General features: G+C 40.4%; 2 protein-coding genes across 9 annotated transcripts in view; one reads left to right on the top strand and one right to left on the bottom strand.

The window, feature by feature from the left end:
* The window catches only part of SCRG1 (stimulator of chondrogenesis 1), a 29026-nt gene extending 14111 nt beyond the window's left edge, over nucleotides 1-14915 (bottom strand). Inside the window, exon 1 of the mRNA XM_086414658.1 lies at nucleotides 14724-14915. Coding sequence (XP_086270784.1) covers nucleotides 14724-14778 — 55 coding nt within the window. The 5' untranslated portion in view covers nucleotides 14779-14915. The remainder of the gene's footprint in view (nucleotides 1-14723) is intronic.
* SAP30 (Sin3A associated protein 30) overlaps nucleotides 1-15011 on the top strand; it is a 109989-nt gene that overhangs the window by 36301 nt on the left and 58677 nt on the right. For 7 of the 8 annotated variants that reach the window (XR_015169380.1, XR_015169379.1, XR_015169376.1 and 4 more), the window contains exon 5: nucleotides 3034-3138. The exons of the other annotated variant lie outside the window; for it this stretch is intronic. The gene's annotated coding sequence lies outside the window, so the exon portion shown is untranslated. The remainder of the gene's footprint in view (nucleotides 1-3033; nucleotides 3139-15011) is intronic. 8 annotated transcript variants of the gene reach the window in all.

A 15011-nucleotide genomic window follows, 5' to 3' on the forward strand; every position in this document is an offset into this window, starting at 1 on the left:
TCTGTGTGTATGTCATATATACATATATGAGAAGGAAATGGCAACCCACTCCAGTATTCTTACCTGGAGAATCCCAGGGACAGGGGAGCCTGGTGGGTTGCCGTCTATGGAGTCGCCCAGAGTCGGACATGACTGAAGTGACTTAGCATGCCTGCATGCGTATATATATAAGTGTGTGTGTGTGTATACATTATCAGTCTTTTGTTCAATCAAAGTTTATTACAAATAGAAAGTGTTAGTCACTCAGTTGTGTTCAACTCTTTGCTACTCCATGGACTGCAACCTGCCAGGCTTTTCTAAGTCCCTGGAATTCTCCAGGCAAGAATACTGGAGTGGGTAGCCATTCCCTTCTCCAGGGGATCTTCCTGACCCAGGGATTGAACCCAGGTCTCCCACATTGCAGACAGATTCTCTACCATTTGATCCACCAGAAAGAAAGAAAGTGAAGCCTCTCAGTTGTGTCAGCCTCTTTGATACCCCATGGTCTGTAGCCTGCCAGGCTCCTCCATCCATGGGCTATTCCAGGCAAGAATACTGGAGTGGGTTGCCATTTCTTCCTCCAGGGGATCTTCCCAACCCAGAGATGAAACCCAGGTCTCCCGCATTACAGGCAGATTCTATACTGTCTGACCCACCAGTTCAGTTCAGTCGCTCAGTTGTGTCTGACTCTTTGTGACCCCATGAATTGCACCATGCCAGGCCTCCCTGTCCATCACCAACTCCCGAAGTTCACTCAGACTCAAGTCCATCGAATCAGTGATGCCATCCAGCCATCTCATCCTCTGTCATCCCCTTCTCCTCCTGCCTCCAATCCCTCCCAGCATCAGAGTCTTTTCCAATGAGTCAACTCTTCGCATGAGGTGGCCAAAGTACTGGAGTTTCAGCTTTAGCATCATTCCTTCCAAAGAAATCCCAGGGCTGATCTCCTTCAGAATGGACTGGTTGGATCTCCTTGCAGTCCAAGGGACTCTCAAGAGTCTTCTCCAGCACCACAGTTCAAAAGCATCAATTCTTCGGCACTCAGCTTTCTTCACAGTCCAACTCTCACATCCATACATGACCACTGGAAAAACCATAGCCTTGACTAGATGGACCTTTGTTGGCAAAGTAATGTCTCTGCTTTTCAATATGCTATCTAGGTTAGTCATAACTTTTCTTCCAAGGAGTAAGCGTCTTGTAATTTCATGGCTGCAGTCACCATCTGCAGTGATTTTGGAGCCCCAAAAAATAAAGTCTGACACTGTTTCCACTGTTTCCCCATCTATTTCCCATAAAGTGATGGGACCAGATGCCATGATCTTCGTTTTCTGAATATTGAGTTTTAAGCCAACTTTTTCACTCTCCTCTTTCACCTTCATCAAGAGGCTTTTTAGTTCTTCTTCACTTTCTGCCATAAGGGTGGTGTCATCTGCATATTGAGGTTATTGATATTTCTCCCGGCAATCTTGATTCCAGCTTGTGCTTCTTCCAGCCCAGCATTTCTCATGATGTACTCTGCTTAGAGGTTAAATAAGCAGGGTAACAATATACAGCCTTGATGTACTCCTTTTCCTATTTGGAACCAGTCTGTTGTTCCATGTCCAGTTCTAACTGTTGCTTCCTGACCTGCATACAAATTTCTCAAGAGGCAGGTCAGGTGGTCTGGTATTCCCATCCCTTTCAGAATTTTCCACAGTTTATTGTGATCCACACAGTCAAAGGCTTTGGCATAGTCAATAAAGCAGAAATAGATGTTTTTCTGGAACTCTCTTGCTTTTTCGATGATCCAGCAGATGTTGGCAATTTGGTCTCTGGTTCCTCTGCCTTTTCTAAAACCAGCTTGAACATTTGGAAGTTCACGGTTCACGTATTGCTGAAGCCTGGCTTGGAGAATTTTGAGCATTACTTTACTACCGTGTGAGATGAGTGCAATTGTGCGGTAGTTTGAGCATTCTTTGGTATTGCCTTTCTTTGGGATTGGAATGAAAACTGACCTTTTCCAGTCCTGTGGCCACTGCTGAGTTTTCCAAATTTGCTGGCATATTGAATGCAGCACTTTCACAGCATTGTCTTTCAGGATTTGAAATAGCTCAACTGGAATTCCATCACCTCCACTAGCTTTGTTCGTAGTGATGCTTTCTAAGGCCCGCTTAACTTCACATTCCAGGATATCTGGCTCTAGGTAAGTGATCACACCATCATGATTATCTGGGTCATGAAGATCTTTTTTGTACAGTTCTTCTGTGTATTCTTGCCATCTCTTCTTAATATCTTCTGCTTCTGTTAGGTCCATACCATTTCTGTCCTTTATTGTGCCCATCTTTGGATGAAATGTTCCTTTGGTATCTCTAATTTTCTTGAAGAGATCTCTAGTCTTTCCCATTCTGTTGTTTTCCTCTATTTCTTTGCATTGATCGCTGAAGAAGGCGTTCTTATCTCTTCTTGCTATTCTTTGGAACTCTGCATTCAGATGCTTATATCTTTCCTTTTCTCCTTTGCTTTTCGCTTCTCTTCTTTTCACAGCTATTTGTAAGGGCTCCCCAGACAGCCACTTTGCTTTTTTGCATTTCTTTTCCATGGGGATGGTCTTGATCCCTGTCTCCTGTACAGTGTCACGAACCTCAGTCCATAGTTCATCAGGCACTCTATCAGATCTAGTCCCTTAAATCTATTTCTCACTTCCACTGTATAATCATAAGGGATTGGGAAGCCACCAAATAGAAAAATTCCCCCAAATTAATGACAGTGCCAGTTCATGATATAGAACTTAAGCAATAATGTTAAAAGTATTGGTATTAAATTTGAAAAGCAGGCTGATTAGTATTTCCTAAAAAACAAGTAACAGTAACAGCAAAATGCTCCCAATAAGAGGAAGTCTCGGAAGATGTTTTAGGTATAAGTAATTGCAGACATTGGACATCTTAAACTTGTGGGGAAAAAAATGGGAACATACATAAACTCTTCCCCTGATTCCCACCTGGGAGCTTAGGCCTGCACCCAGATTTAGGATATGCTGCTGTTCCCTAACCAGCCCCTTTCTCCTGTTTCCTCCAGGCTTAAAGCCTTCTGGAGTGGCTGAGGGTGAGGTGTGGAGAGAAGCAGCCTCAAGTTTCAACCTTCACAGGTCCCCTCCCAGGAGAGAAGGAGGACCTGTTTTATGTGAGTATCTTCGACAAAAGGATTTTCACAATAATGATGCTAATTGAAAACTAATTCACAATGTATTTGTTGACATTATGAGACAAAATAGCCTTTGAAAATGTCTCTAAAAATCTTCCATCCGTTAAAAAGAAACAATTAACCTGTTTTATTAACTTAATTACTTTTGAGCTCCATATAAGAGTATTCTTTTTGATGAAAACTAAAGTTTCCTCTGAACCTGGAACGTTTGTGCTGAGAATGGCTTTTGCAAGTGAATTGAACAAGATAACCTCCAGTACTCAGACTTAGCTTTCTGCTACTGCAGTGAAACAGGAAAATTGACCCACTGAGGAGCCTCCATGAGGCCTGGAGGAGACAGCAGAATTAGTCACCAATGGGCTGTGGCCTGTGAGCTTATGCCACTGCAGGAAGGCACCTGCTTCCCAAAGGCCCTCCTGTTGGTATTAGGATGCACTTGGGAACTGCTAGGACCCCCGACAGGCAGCCGTGACTGTGACGGGGCTTACGGGGGGAACTTCCTGCTCAGAAAATTTCATCAGAAGAGCAAACACACACTCTCCTTTGCCTGGGTGTGCACAGCAAGGCTCCCTGACCCGTAGAAGTCATGAGCACCCTGCTGGACCTGATCTTTATTTTTTGTTCTTGAATAGTCTAACTTATTATTCAATTTGTTTCAAAATAATCCCTGGTGTCTCAGACAGTAAAGAATCTGCCTGCAATGCAGGAGACCCGGGTTAAATCACCTGGAGTAGGGAATGGCTTCCCACTCCAGTATTCTTGCCTGGGAAATCCTATGGACAGAGGAACCTGGTGGGCTACAGTCCGTGGGGTCGCAAAGAATCAGACAAGCCTGAGCAACTTTAACGGAGTGAAATAGTTTGGTATAACAGCAATTACCATTTAAAGTATTTTATGTTTTTAAATATAGCTTAAGGCACATGTATTCTGTTGCTTAGTCAACTCTTTGCAATCCCATGGACTCCTCTGTCCACAAGATTCTCCAGGCAATAATAGTGGAGTGGGTTGCCATTTCTTCCTCCAGGGAATCTTCCCGACCCAGGGATCGAACTCTCATCTTCTGCATGCCTCCTGTGTTGGCAGGCAGATTCTTTACCACTGAGCCACCTGGGAAGCCCTCAGCTCAAAGAACATCCATTGCTTAAATGCACTTTGACATAATAAGACAATACTTTTATAGGCATCATTGACACCTGTGAACAATAAATAGCCTAGTAGACAGATTAAGGTTTAACCTTTCTTTTCTTTGGTGGCTATTTAGAGATTTAAAAGAACAAATAACTCATTTCAACAGGAATCTGCTACAGATATTTACCTCTATATAATCTTCAGCTCAGACATGGAATGCCAAAAACAGGCTTTTGTTAGCTTGACCCCCTCGACCCCCAACAAGGAAAATTATCCCCAAACCCATGTTTTTATTTTAGATATATTGATCTTCCAGTGTAAAGCTTGTCTTTTAAATACCAAATGCAATCTAGGGCCAACAACCTGACTCCTTCTAAAGAATGAGAAGAAAGCAGAACTGAGAAATTTCTTTGAATTGTTTGGTGACTATGTACAAATTTTAAGAGGTCAGTCAATCTTGATACATGGAGCTAAACCTGCTGGTAAATAATCAATTACACTTCTCAGACACTGCGTCTTTATCTTATGACAAAAACTGATCTTTAAATATCATAGAAATAAAGTCAGAAAAGTGGACCTCAGGAGAGAAGTGGATCGAGGAGAACTGGCCAGTTTTAGGAGCCCATGGAATATTTAGAATGAATGATCATGTTCACATGAAAATAAACCCTGGCAGGAAAAGAGGCCAAGAAAGAAGGAAACTTGAAAATGAGCCCTTTGGTTTCCTGGCAGTCTAAAAGAGGCCTTGGACTGACAGTAAATGGAATCATAGCCCAGATCCCAACAATAATTGTGTGGTTTGTTGGACACAACCTACTTATCAAACCGAGAATGAGAAAAGGTTAAGTTGCCAATGGGTGTTCTCTGTAGAGCCCAAGTGGGTGCTGAAGCCTCTACAAGCCTCTGGTCAGTTGGTAATGAGGACAATACCTGTATCAACATTAGTGATAAAAATGACATTGCCAAGTTCACCAAACACTTTAGAAATCTTGGCCTATTTCACCCAAGCAACATTCCTTCCCGAGGTACTTTTTCAGGTGGGGAACTGGGGCTCCAAAAGTCAGGTGGCAAGACCAAGCTCACCCAGCTGATAAGCAGTGGAACTGAGACCGGAAAGAAGACAAAATTGTGCTGTTAGCCTGTCGCCTTGGTAGTAGGAGGAGTGGAACGAGAGTGAGTCTAAAATTACAATGCAGTTGGAAACGGCAACCTGCTAGGGCCAAGGGGCTTACGTGCAGTGCCTTTTGCCCTGTTTTATAGGGTCTATTTCCAAAGTTGCTCAAGTCAGCACCTTTCTCTTCATCCCACTCTCTAGAAAGGTTGTTTTGTACATTTGTCATATAATTAGCTTGCTCTGTCACATTCTACTTTCCATCCTGCGATACCCCAACCTCTTAAATATACTTTTTAAACTTGCATGCATTAAGAATCAGTTTTCATACTGTAAAGGTCAGTGGGTTTTGACAAACACATAGTATTCACTATCCCCTATTACATTATAGTACAGAATAGACTCATTGCCCTAAAATATCTCCTTCTTGTTCAGTCACGTCCAACTGTTTATGACCCTATGAACTGCAGCATGCCAGACTTCCCTATCCTTCACCGTCTCCCCTTGCTTGCTCAAACTCATGTCCATTGAGTAGATGATGCCATCCAACCATCTCTCCTCTTGCCTTCAATCTTTCTCAGCATCAGGGTCTTTTCCAATGAGTCAGCTCTTCGCATCAGGTGGCCAAAGTATTGGAGTTTCAGCTTCAGCATCAATCCCTCTAAATGAATAGTCAGGATTGATTTCCTTTAGGATTGACTAGTTTGATCTCCTTGCTATCTAAGGGACTCTCAAGAGTCTTCTCCAGCACCACAGTTCAAAAGCATCAATTTTTTGGTGCTCAGCCTTTTTTTGGTCCAACTCTCACATCCATACATGACTGCTGAAAAACCATAGCTTTGACTAGATGGACCTTTGTCAGCAAAGTAATGTCTCTGCTTTTTATTTATTTATTTTTTTTTTTCTGTCCACAATTTCTTTTTTTTTTTTTTTTTCACTTTTTTTTTTTTATTCTTCCAATTTTATTTTATTTTTTAAACTTTACATAATTGTATTAGTTTTGCCAAATATCAAAATGAATCCGCCACAGGTATACATGTGTTCCCCATCCCGAACCCTCCTCCCTCCTCCCTCCCCATACCATCCCTCTGGGCCGTCCCAGTGCACCAGCCCCAAGCATCCAGCATCATGCATCGAACCTGGACTGGCAACTCGTTTCCTACATGATATTTTACATGTTTCATTGCCATTCTCCCAAATCTTCCCACTCTCTCCCTCTCCCACAGAGTCCATAAGACTGTTCTATACATCAGTGTCTCTTTTGCTGTCTCGTACACCGGGTTATTGTTACCATCTTTCTAAATTCCATATATATGCGTTAGAATACTGTATTTATGTTTTTCCTTCTGGCTTACTTCACTCTGTATAATAGGCTCCAGTTTCATCCACCTCATTAGAACTGATTCAAATGTATTCTTTTTAATGGCTGAGTAATACTCCATTGTGTATATGTACCACAGCTTTCTTATCCATTCATCTGCTGATGGACATCTAGGTTGCTTCCATGTCTTGGCTATTATAAACAGTGCTGCGATGAACATTGGGGTACACGTGTCTCTTTCCCTTCTGGTTTCCTCAGTGTGTATGCCCAGCAGTGGGGTTGCTGGATCATAAGGCAGTTCTATTTCCAGTTTTTTAAGGAATCTCCACACTGTTCTCCATAGTGGCTGTACTAGTTTGCATTCCCACCAACAGTGTAAGAGGGTTCCCTTTTCTCCACACCCTCTCCAGCATTTATTATTTGTAGACTTTTGGATCGCAGCCATTCTGACTGGTGTGAAATGGTACCTCATAGTGGTTTTGATTTGCATTTCTCTGATAATGAGTGATGTTGAGCATCTTTTCATGTGTTTGTTAGCCATCTGTATGTCTTCTTTGGAGAAATGTCTATTTAGTTCTTTGGCCCATTTTTTGATTGGGTCGTTTATTTTTCTGGGGTTGAGCTGTAGGAGTTGCTTGTATATTTTTGAGATTAGTTGTTTGTCGGTTGCTTCATTTGCTATTATTTTCTCCCATTCTGAAGGCTGTCTTTTCACCTTGCTAATAGTTTCCTTTGATGTGCAGAAGCTTTTAAGGTTAATTAGGTCCCATTTGTTTATTTTTGCTTTTATTTCCAATATTCTGGGAGGTGGGTCATAGAGGATCCTGCTGTGATGTATGTCGGAGAGTGTTTTGCCTATGTTCTCCTCTAGGAGTTTTATAGTTTCTGGTCTTACGTTGAGATCTTTAATCCATTTTGAGTTTATTTTTGTGTATGGTGTTAGAAAGTGGTCCAGTTTCATTCTTTTACAAGTGGTTGACCAGATTTCCCAGCACCACTTGTTAAAGAGATTGTCTTTAATCCATTGTATATTCTTGCCTCCTTTGTCGAAGATAAGGTGTCCATATGTACGTGGATTTATCTCTGGGCTTTCTATTTTATTCCATTGATCAATATTTCTGTCTTTGTGCCAGTACCATACTGTCTTGATAACTGTGGCTTTGTAGTAGAGCCTGAAGTCAGGTAGGTTGATTCCTCCAGTTCCATTCTTCTTTCTCAAGATCGCTTTGGCTATTCGAGGTTTTTTGTATTTCCATACAAATTGTGAAATTATTTGTTCTAGCTCTGTGAAGAATACTGTTGGTAGCTTGATAGGGATTGCGTTGAATCTATAAATTGCTTTGGGTAGTATACTCATTTTCACTATATTGATTCTTCCAATCCATGAACATGGTATATTTCTCCATCTATTAGTGTCCTCTTTGATTTCTTTCACCAGTGTTTTATAGTTTTCTATATATAGGTCTTTAGTTTCTTTAGGTAGATATATTCCTAAGTATTTTATTCTTTCTGTTGCAATGGTGAATGGAATTGTTTCCTTAATTTCTCTTTCTGTTTTCTCATTACTAGTGTATAGGAATGCAAGGGATTTCTGTGTGTTGATTTTATATCCTGCAACTTTACTGTAGTCATTGATTATTTCTAGTAATTTTCTAGTGGACTCTTTAGGGTTTTCTATGTAGAGGATCATGTCATCTGCAAATAGTGAGAGTTTTACTTCTTCTTTTCCAATTTGGATTCCTTTTATTTCTTTTTCTGCTCTGATTGCTGTGGCCAAAACTTCCAAAACTATGTTGAATAGTAATGGTGAAAGTGGGCACCCTTGTCTTGTTCCTGACTTTAGAGGAAATGCTTTCAATTTTTCACCATTGAGGATAATGTTTGCAGTGGGTTTGTCATATATAGCTTTTACTATGTTGAGGTATGTTCCTTCTATTCCTGCTTTCTGGAGAGTTTTTATCATAAATGGATGTTGAATTTTGTCAAAGGCTTTCTCTGCATCTATTGAGATAATCATATGGTTTTTATTTTTCAATTTGTTAATGTGGTGTATTACATTGATTGATTTGCGGATATTGAAGAATCCTTGCATCCCTGGGATAAAGCCCACTTGATCATGGTGTATGATCTTTTTAATGTGTTGTTGGATTCTGATTGCTAGAATTTTGTTAAGGATTTTTGCATCTATGTTCATCAGTGATATTGGCCTGTAGTTTTCTTTTTTTGTGGGATCTTTGTCAGGTTTTGGTATTAGGGTGATGGTGGCCTCATAGAATGAGTTTGGAAGTTTACCTTCCTCTGCAATTTTCTGGAAGAGTTTGAGCAGGATAGGTGTTAGCTCTTCTCTAAATTTTTGGTAGAATTCAGCTGTGAAGCCGTCTGGACCGGGGCTTTTGTTTGCTGGAAGATTTTTGATTACAGTTTCAATTTCCATGCTTGTGATGGGTCTGTTAAGATTTTCTATTTCTTCCTGGTCCAGTTTTGGAAAGTTGTACTTTTCTAAGAATTTGTCCATTTCTTCCACGTTGTCCATTTTATTGGCATATAATTGTTGATAGTAGTCTCTTATGATCCTTTGTATTTCTGTGTTGTCTGTTGTGATCTCTCCATTTTCGTTTCTAATTTTGTTGATTTGATTTTTCTCCCTTTGTTTCTTGATGAGTCTGGCTAATGGTTTGTCAATTTTATTTATCCTTTCAAAGAACCAGCTTTTGGTTTTGTTGATTTTTGCTATGGTCTCTTTTGTTTCTTTTGCATTTATTTCTGCTCTAATTTTTAAGATTTCTTTCCTTCTACTAACCCTGGGGTTCTTCATTTCTTCCTTTTCTAGTTGCTTTAGGTGTAGAGTTAGGTTATTTATTTGACTTTTTTCTTGTTTCTTGAGGTGTGCCTGTATTGCTATGAACTTTCCCCTTAGGACTGCTTTTACCGTGTCCCACAGGTTTTGGGTGGTTGTGTTTTCATTTTCATTCATTTCTATGCAAATTTTGATTTCTTTTTTGATTTCTTCTGTGATTTGTTGGTTATTCAGCAGTGTGTTGTTCAGCCTCCATATGTTGGAATTTTTAATAGTTTTTCTCCTGTAATTGAGATCTAATCTTACTGCATTGTGGTCAGAAAAAATGCTTGGAATGATTTCTATCTTTTTGAATTTACCAAGGCTAGCTTTATGGCCCAGGATGTGATCTATCCTGGAGAAGGTTCCATGTGCGCTTGAGAAAAAGGTGAAATTCATTGTTTTGGGATGAAATGACCTATAGATATCAATTAGGTCTAACTGGTCTATTGTATCATTTAAAGTTTGTGTTTCCTTGTTAATTTTCTGTTTAGTTGATCTATCCATAGGTGTAAGTGGGGTATTAAAGTCTCCCACTATTATTGTGTTATTGTTAATTTCTCCTTTCATACTTGTTAGCATTTGTCTTACATACTGTGGTGCTCCCGTGTTGGGTGCATATATATTTATAATTGTTATATCTTCTTCTTGGATTGATCCTTTGATCATTATGTAGTGACCTTCTTTGTCTCTTTTCACAGCCTTTGTTTTAAAGTCTATTTTATCTGATATGAGTATTGCTACTCCTGCTTTCTTTTGGTCCCTATTTGCATGGAAAATCTTTTTCCAGCCCTTCACTTTCAGTCTGTATGTGTCCCCTGTTTTGAGGTGGGTCTCTTGTAGACAACATATGTAGGGGTCTTGTTTTTGTATCCATTCAGCCAGTCTTTGTCTTTTGGTTGGGGCATTCAACCCATTTACATTTAAGGTAATTACTGATAAGTATGTTCCCGTTGCCATTTGCTTTATTGTTTTGGGTTCGAGTTTATACACCGTTTTTGTGTTTCCTGTCTAGAGAATAACCTTTAGTATTTGTTGGAGAGCTGGTTTGGTGGTGCAGAATTCTCTCAGCTTTTGCTTGTCTGAAAAGCTTTTGATTTCTCCTTCATACTTGAATGAGATCCTTGCTGGGTACAATAATCTGGGCTGTAGGTTATTTTCTTTCATCATTTTAAGTATGTCTTGCCATTCCCTCCTGGCTTGAAGAGTTTCTATTGAAAGATCAGCTGTTATCCTTATGGGAATTCCCTTGTGTGTTATTTGTTGTTTTTCCCTTGCTGCTTTTAATATTTGTTCTTTGTGTTTGATCTTTGTTAATTTGATTAATATGTGTCTTGGGGTGTTTCTCCTTGGGTTTATCCTGTTTGGTACTCTCTGGGTTTCTTGGACTTGGGTGATTATTTCCTTCCCCATTTTAGGGAAGTTTTCCACTATTATCTCCTCAAGTATTTTCTCATGGTCTTTCTTTTTGTCTTCTTCTTCTGGAACCCCTATGATTCGAATGTTGTAGCGTTTAATATTGTCCTGGAGGTCTCTGAGATTGTCCTCATTTCTTTTAATTCGTTTTTCTTTTATCCTCTCTGATTCATTTATTTCTACCATTCTATCTTCTAATTCACTAATCCTGTCTTCTGCCTCTGTTATTCTACTATTTGTTGCCTCCAGAGTGTTTTTAATTTCACTTATTGCATTATTCATTATATATTGACTCTTTTTTATTTCTTCTAGGTCCTTGTTAAACCTTTCTTGCATCTTCTCAATCCTTGTCTCCAGGCTATTTATCTGTGATTCCATTTTAGTTTCAAGATTTTGGATCAATTTCACTATCATTATTCGGAATTCTTTATCAGGTAGATTCCCTATCTCTTCCTCTTTTGTTTGGTTTGGTGGGCATTTATCCTGTTCCTTTATCTGCTGAGTATTCCTCTGTCTCTTCATCTTGTTTAAATTGCTGAGTTTGGGGTGTCCTTTCTGTATTCTGGCAGTTTGTGGAGTTCTCTTTATTATGGCGTTTCCTCACTGTGTGTGGGTTTGTACAGGTGGCTTGTCAAGGTTTCCTGGTTAGGGAAGCTTGTGTCGGTGTTCTGGTGGGTGGAGCTGTATTTCTTCTCTCTGGAGTGCAATGAAATGTCCAGTAATGAGTTATAAGATGTCTATAGTTTTGGGGTGACTTTGGGCAGCCTGTATCTTGAAGCTCAGGGCTGTGTTCCTTTGTTGCTGGAGAATTTGCTTGGTATGTCTTGCCCTGGAACTTATTGGCCCTTGTGTGGTGCTTGGTTTCAGTGTCGGTATGGAGGCATTTGATGAGCTCCTGTGAATGAATGTTCCTTGGAGTCAGGAGTTCCCTGGAGTCCGGGTTTGGACTTAAGTCTCCTGCTTCCGATTATCGGTCTTATTTTTACAGTAGTTTCAAAACTTCTCCTTCTATACAGCACCATTGATAAAACATCTACATTAAAGATGATAAGTTTCTCTACAGTGAGGGTCACTCAGAGAGGTTCACAGGGTTACATGGAGAAGAGAAGAGGGAGGAGGGAGTTAGAGGTGACCCAAATGAGATGAGGTGAATCAATAGTGGAGAGAGTGGGCTAGCCAGTAGTCACTTCCTTATGTGCACTCCACAACTGGACCACTCAGAGATGTTCACGGGGTTATACAGAGAAGAGAAGAAGGAGGAAGGTAACAGAGGTGGCCAGAAGGATAAAAGGGGGGAATGAAAAGGAGGGAGACAGATCCAGCCAGTAATCAGTTCCCTAAGTGTTCTCCACCGTCTGGAACACACAGAAATTCACAGAGTTGGGTAGAGTAGAGAGGGGTTAGGGAGGAGACACAGGCGACCTGGTGGAGAAAAAGGAGGGTCCAAAGGGAGAGAGAGCAGTCAAGCCAGTAATCTCACTCCCTAGTGAAAAATGGGTCCTGAAGATTGGGTCCTTAAAGGTACAAAATTGGTAACAAATACATAAAAGCAAAAATTAAAAATCTAGAGTAGAGTTTGGAATTTCAAAAATACGATGTTAAAGAAAAGAAGAAGGAAAAGAAAGAGAGAAAGAACGAACAAAAACAAACAAGGTCGCGAAAATTATAAAGAAAGTACAGGTACAAAATTGATAACTAATACCAGAAAGCGAAAATTAAAAATCTAGAGTAGAGTTTGGAATTTCAAAAATACGATGTTAAAGAAAAGAAGAAGGAGAAGAAAGAGAGAAAAAACGAACAAACAAAAACAAACAAGGTCGCGAAAATTATAAAGAAAGTACAGGTACAAAATTGATAACTAATACCAGAAAGCAAAAATTAAAAATCTAGAGTAGAGTTTGGAATTTCAAAAATACAATGTTAAAAAAAAAAAAAAGAAGAAGAAGAAAAATAAAGAGAGAAAACAAACAAACAAATACGAACAATGTCACAAAAATTATAAAGAAAATACAGGTACAAAATTGATATCAAATACCAAAAAGCATAAATTAAAAATCTAGAGTAAAGTTGGAATTTCAGATATACAATGTTATATAAAAGAAGAAGAGAAAGAAACAGAGAAGAAGAAAAGAAAAAAAAAAAGTCACAGAAATTATATAAAAAAAAAAACTATAGGTACAAAATTGATAACATATACCAAAAAGCGAAAATTAAAAATCTAGAGTAGAGTTTGGAATTTCAAAAATACAATGTTAAAGAAAAGAAGAAAAAAACAAAAACAAACAAACAAAAAAAACAAGGTCAAAAAATTATAAAATATATATATATGAAGTTTGCTGAAGAAGAAAAAAATAGGGTCTCTTTTTTTTTTTTGCAAAGTAATGGGTTATAAAAGTGAAAATTAAAGGAACAATAGAGGACTTAAAATTTTTTTTTTTTAATTAAAAAAAAGAAGAAAGAATGATCGTAAAAATAATAATAATATATCTAGGACTTTTTTGTTGTTGTTTTTTTTTTTGTGGGTGTTGTGGGTTCAGTTCATTTTTGGCTAGTTCCTTGGCCAGATTTATATTTCTCAAGATCTATAGGCCCCTTCCTATGTAGTCCGTAGTAACCACAGGGTTTTGATCTATTGCCTGTAGCTTCCAAGGCGTTTCCCTCTGTTATATCTTCTTCTGTTTGCTAGTCTCTTCAGTATCTGGTTTCCGCCCTGACTCAAAGGGCACGGTGGAGGACACTTTTTTTTTTTTTTTTTTTAGGCTTACTTGTTCAGTCGCGCTGTGGGGAGGGAGGGAGGGATGCTGCAAACAAATAACACTGGCGTGGGCTCGCAGTGCCTCAGCCACCCTGGGTCTGCCCCCGCTCACGGCGCGTGTAGCCTCCCTGTCCACACTGCTCGGACTCTAGGTTGTTCCGCCGGGAACAATCCGAGGCTGGCCCTGGGCTGCATGCACCTCCCAGGTCCAAGCCGCTCAGGTTCAGGCACTCGGGTAGTCCTCAGAGGCGCAGACTCAGTCGGGCCTGAGTTTTGTGTTCTTCCCAGGTCCGAGCGCCAATTTGCTCTTCCCAGGCGAGCGCCAATGCTGCGACTTATCGCCTCCCCGCCACTCGGTTATCTGGATGTAAAACCGGCGCACCTTCTCAGGCAGATGTTGACCGTCCAGACCCCCAAGAAGTTTTAGTTAGCAAAGAAGCCTGCTTACAATTTTATAGACAATGTCTCTCTGGGGCTGCAATTGCCCCCTTCCGGCTCTGGCTGCCTGTCACCGGAGGGGGAAGGTCTGCAGCCGGCTATCTCTGTTCAGTCCTTTGTTCCGTGCGCGGGCCTGGCGGTCTTAGGTTAGGGCTGGCTTTTCGCGTGGTAGGTATCCCACAGTCTGGTTTGCTAGCCCAAATTATTTCGCTCAGATAGCGCTCAGGGTATTCAGGCCAAATTCTTACTCTCAGCGATGCAGCCCGCGCCGCGCCTCCCTGCCCAGCCCCGGTTTGCTAATGGCGGATGCAGGTGTCTGCGCTGCTTCTCTGCTGGGGGAGTTACCGTAGGGCTCGCAATCTGCGAGTTTTAAATTGTTTATTTATTTTTTCTCCCTGTTATGTTGCCCTCTGTGCTTCCAAAGCTCGGCACAGATTCGGCAGTGAGAAGGTTTCCTGATGTTTGGAAACTTCTCTCTTTTTGAGATTCCCTTCCCGGGACGGAACTCCGTCCCTCCCTCTTTTGTCTCTTTTATTTTGTTTTTAATATTTTTTCCTACCTCCTTTCGAAGAGTTGGGTTGCTTTTCTGGGTGCCTGATGTCCCCTGCCGGCATTCAGAAGTTGTTTTGTGGAATTTACTCGACGTTTAAATGCTCTTTTGATGAATTTGTGGGCGAGAAAGTGTTCTCCCCGTCCTACTCCTCCGCCATCTTGGCTCCTCCCCCTGTCTCTGCTTTTTAATATGCTGTCTAGGTTTGTCATAGCTTTTCTTCCAAGGATCTAGCATCTTTTAATTTCATGGCTCCAGTTACCATCTGCAGTGATTTTGGAGCCCAAGAAAATACAG

Source organism: Bos grunniens, chromosome 8 (genome assembly GCF_055505025.1).
Source record: "Bos grunniens cultivar Pamir isolate PY7600 chromosome 8, Bosgru_T2T1.0, whole genome shotgun sequence".
In the NCBI taxonomy this organism is placed as follows: domain Eukaryota; kingdom Metazoa; phylum Chordata; class Mammalia; order Artiodactyla; family Bovidae; genus Bos; species Bos grunniens.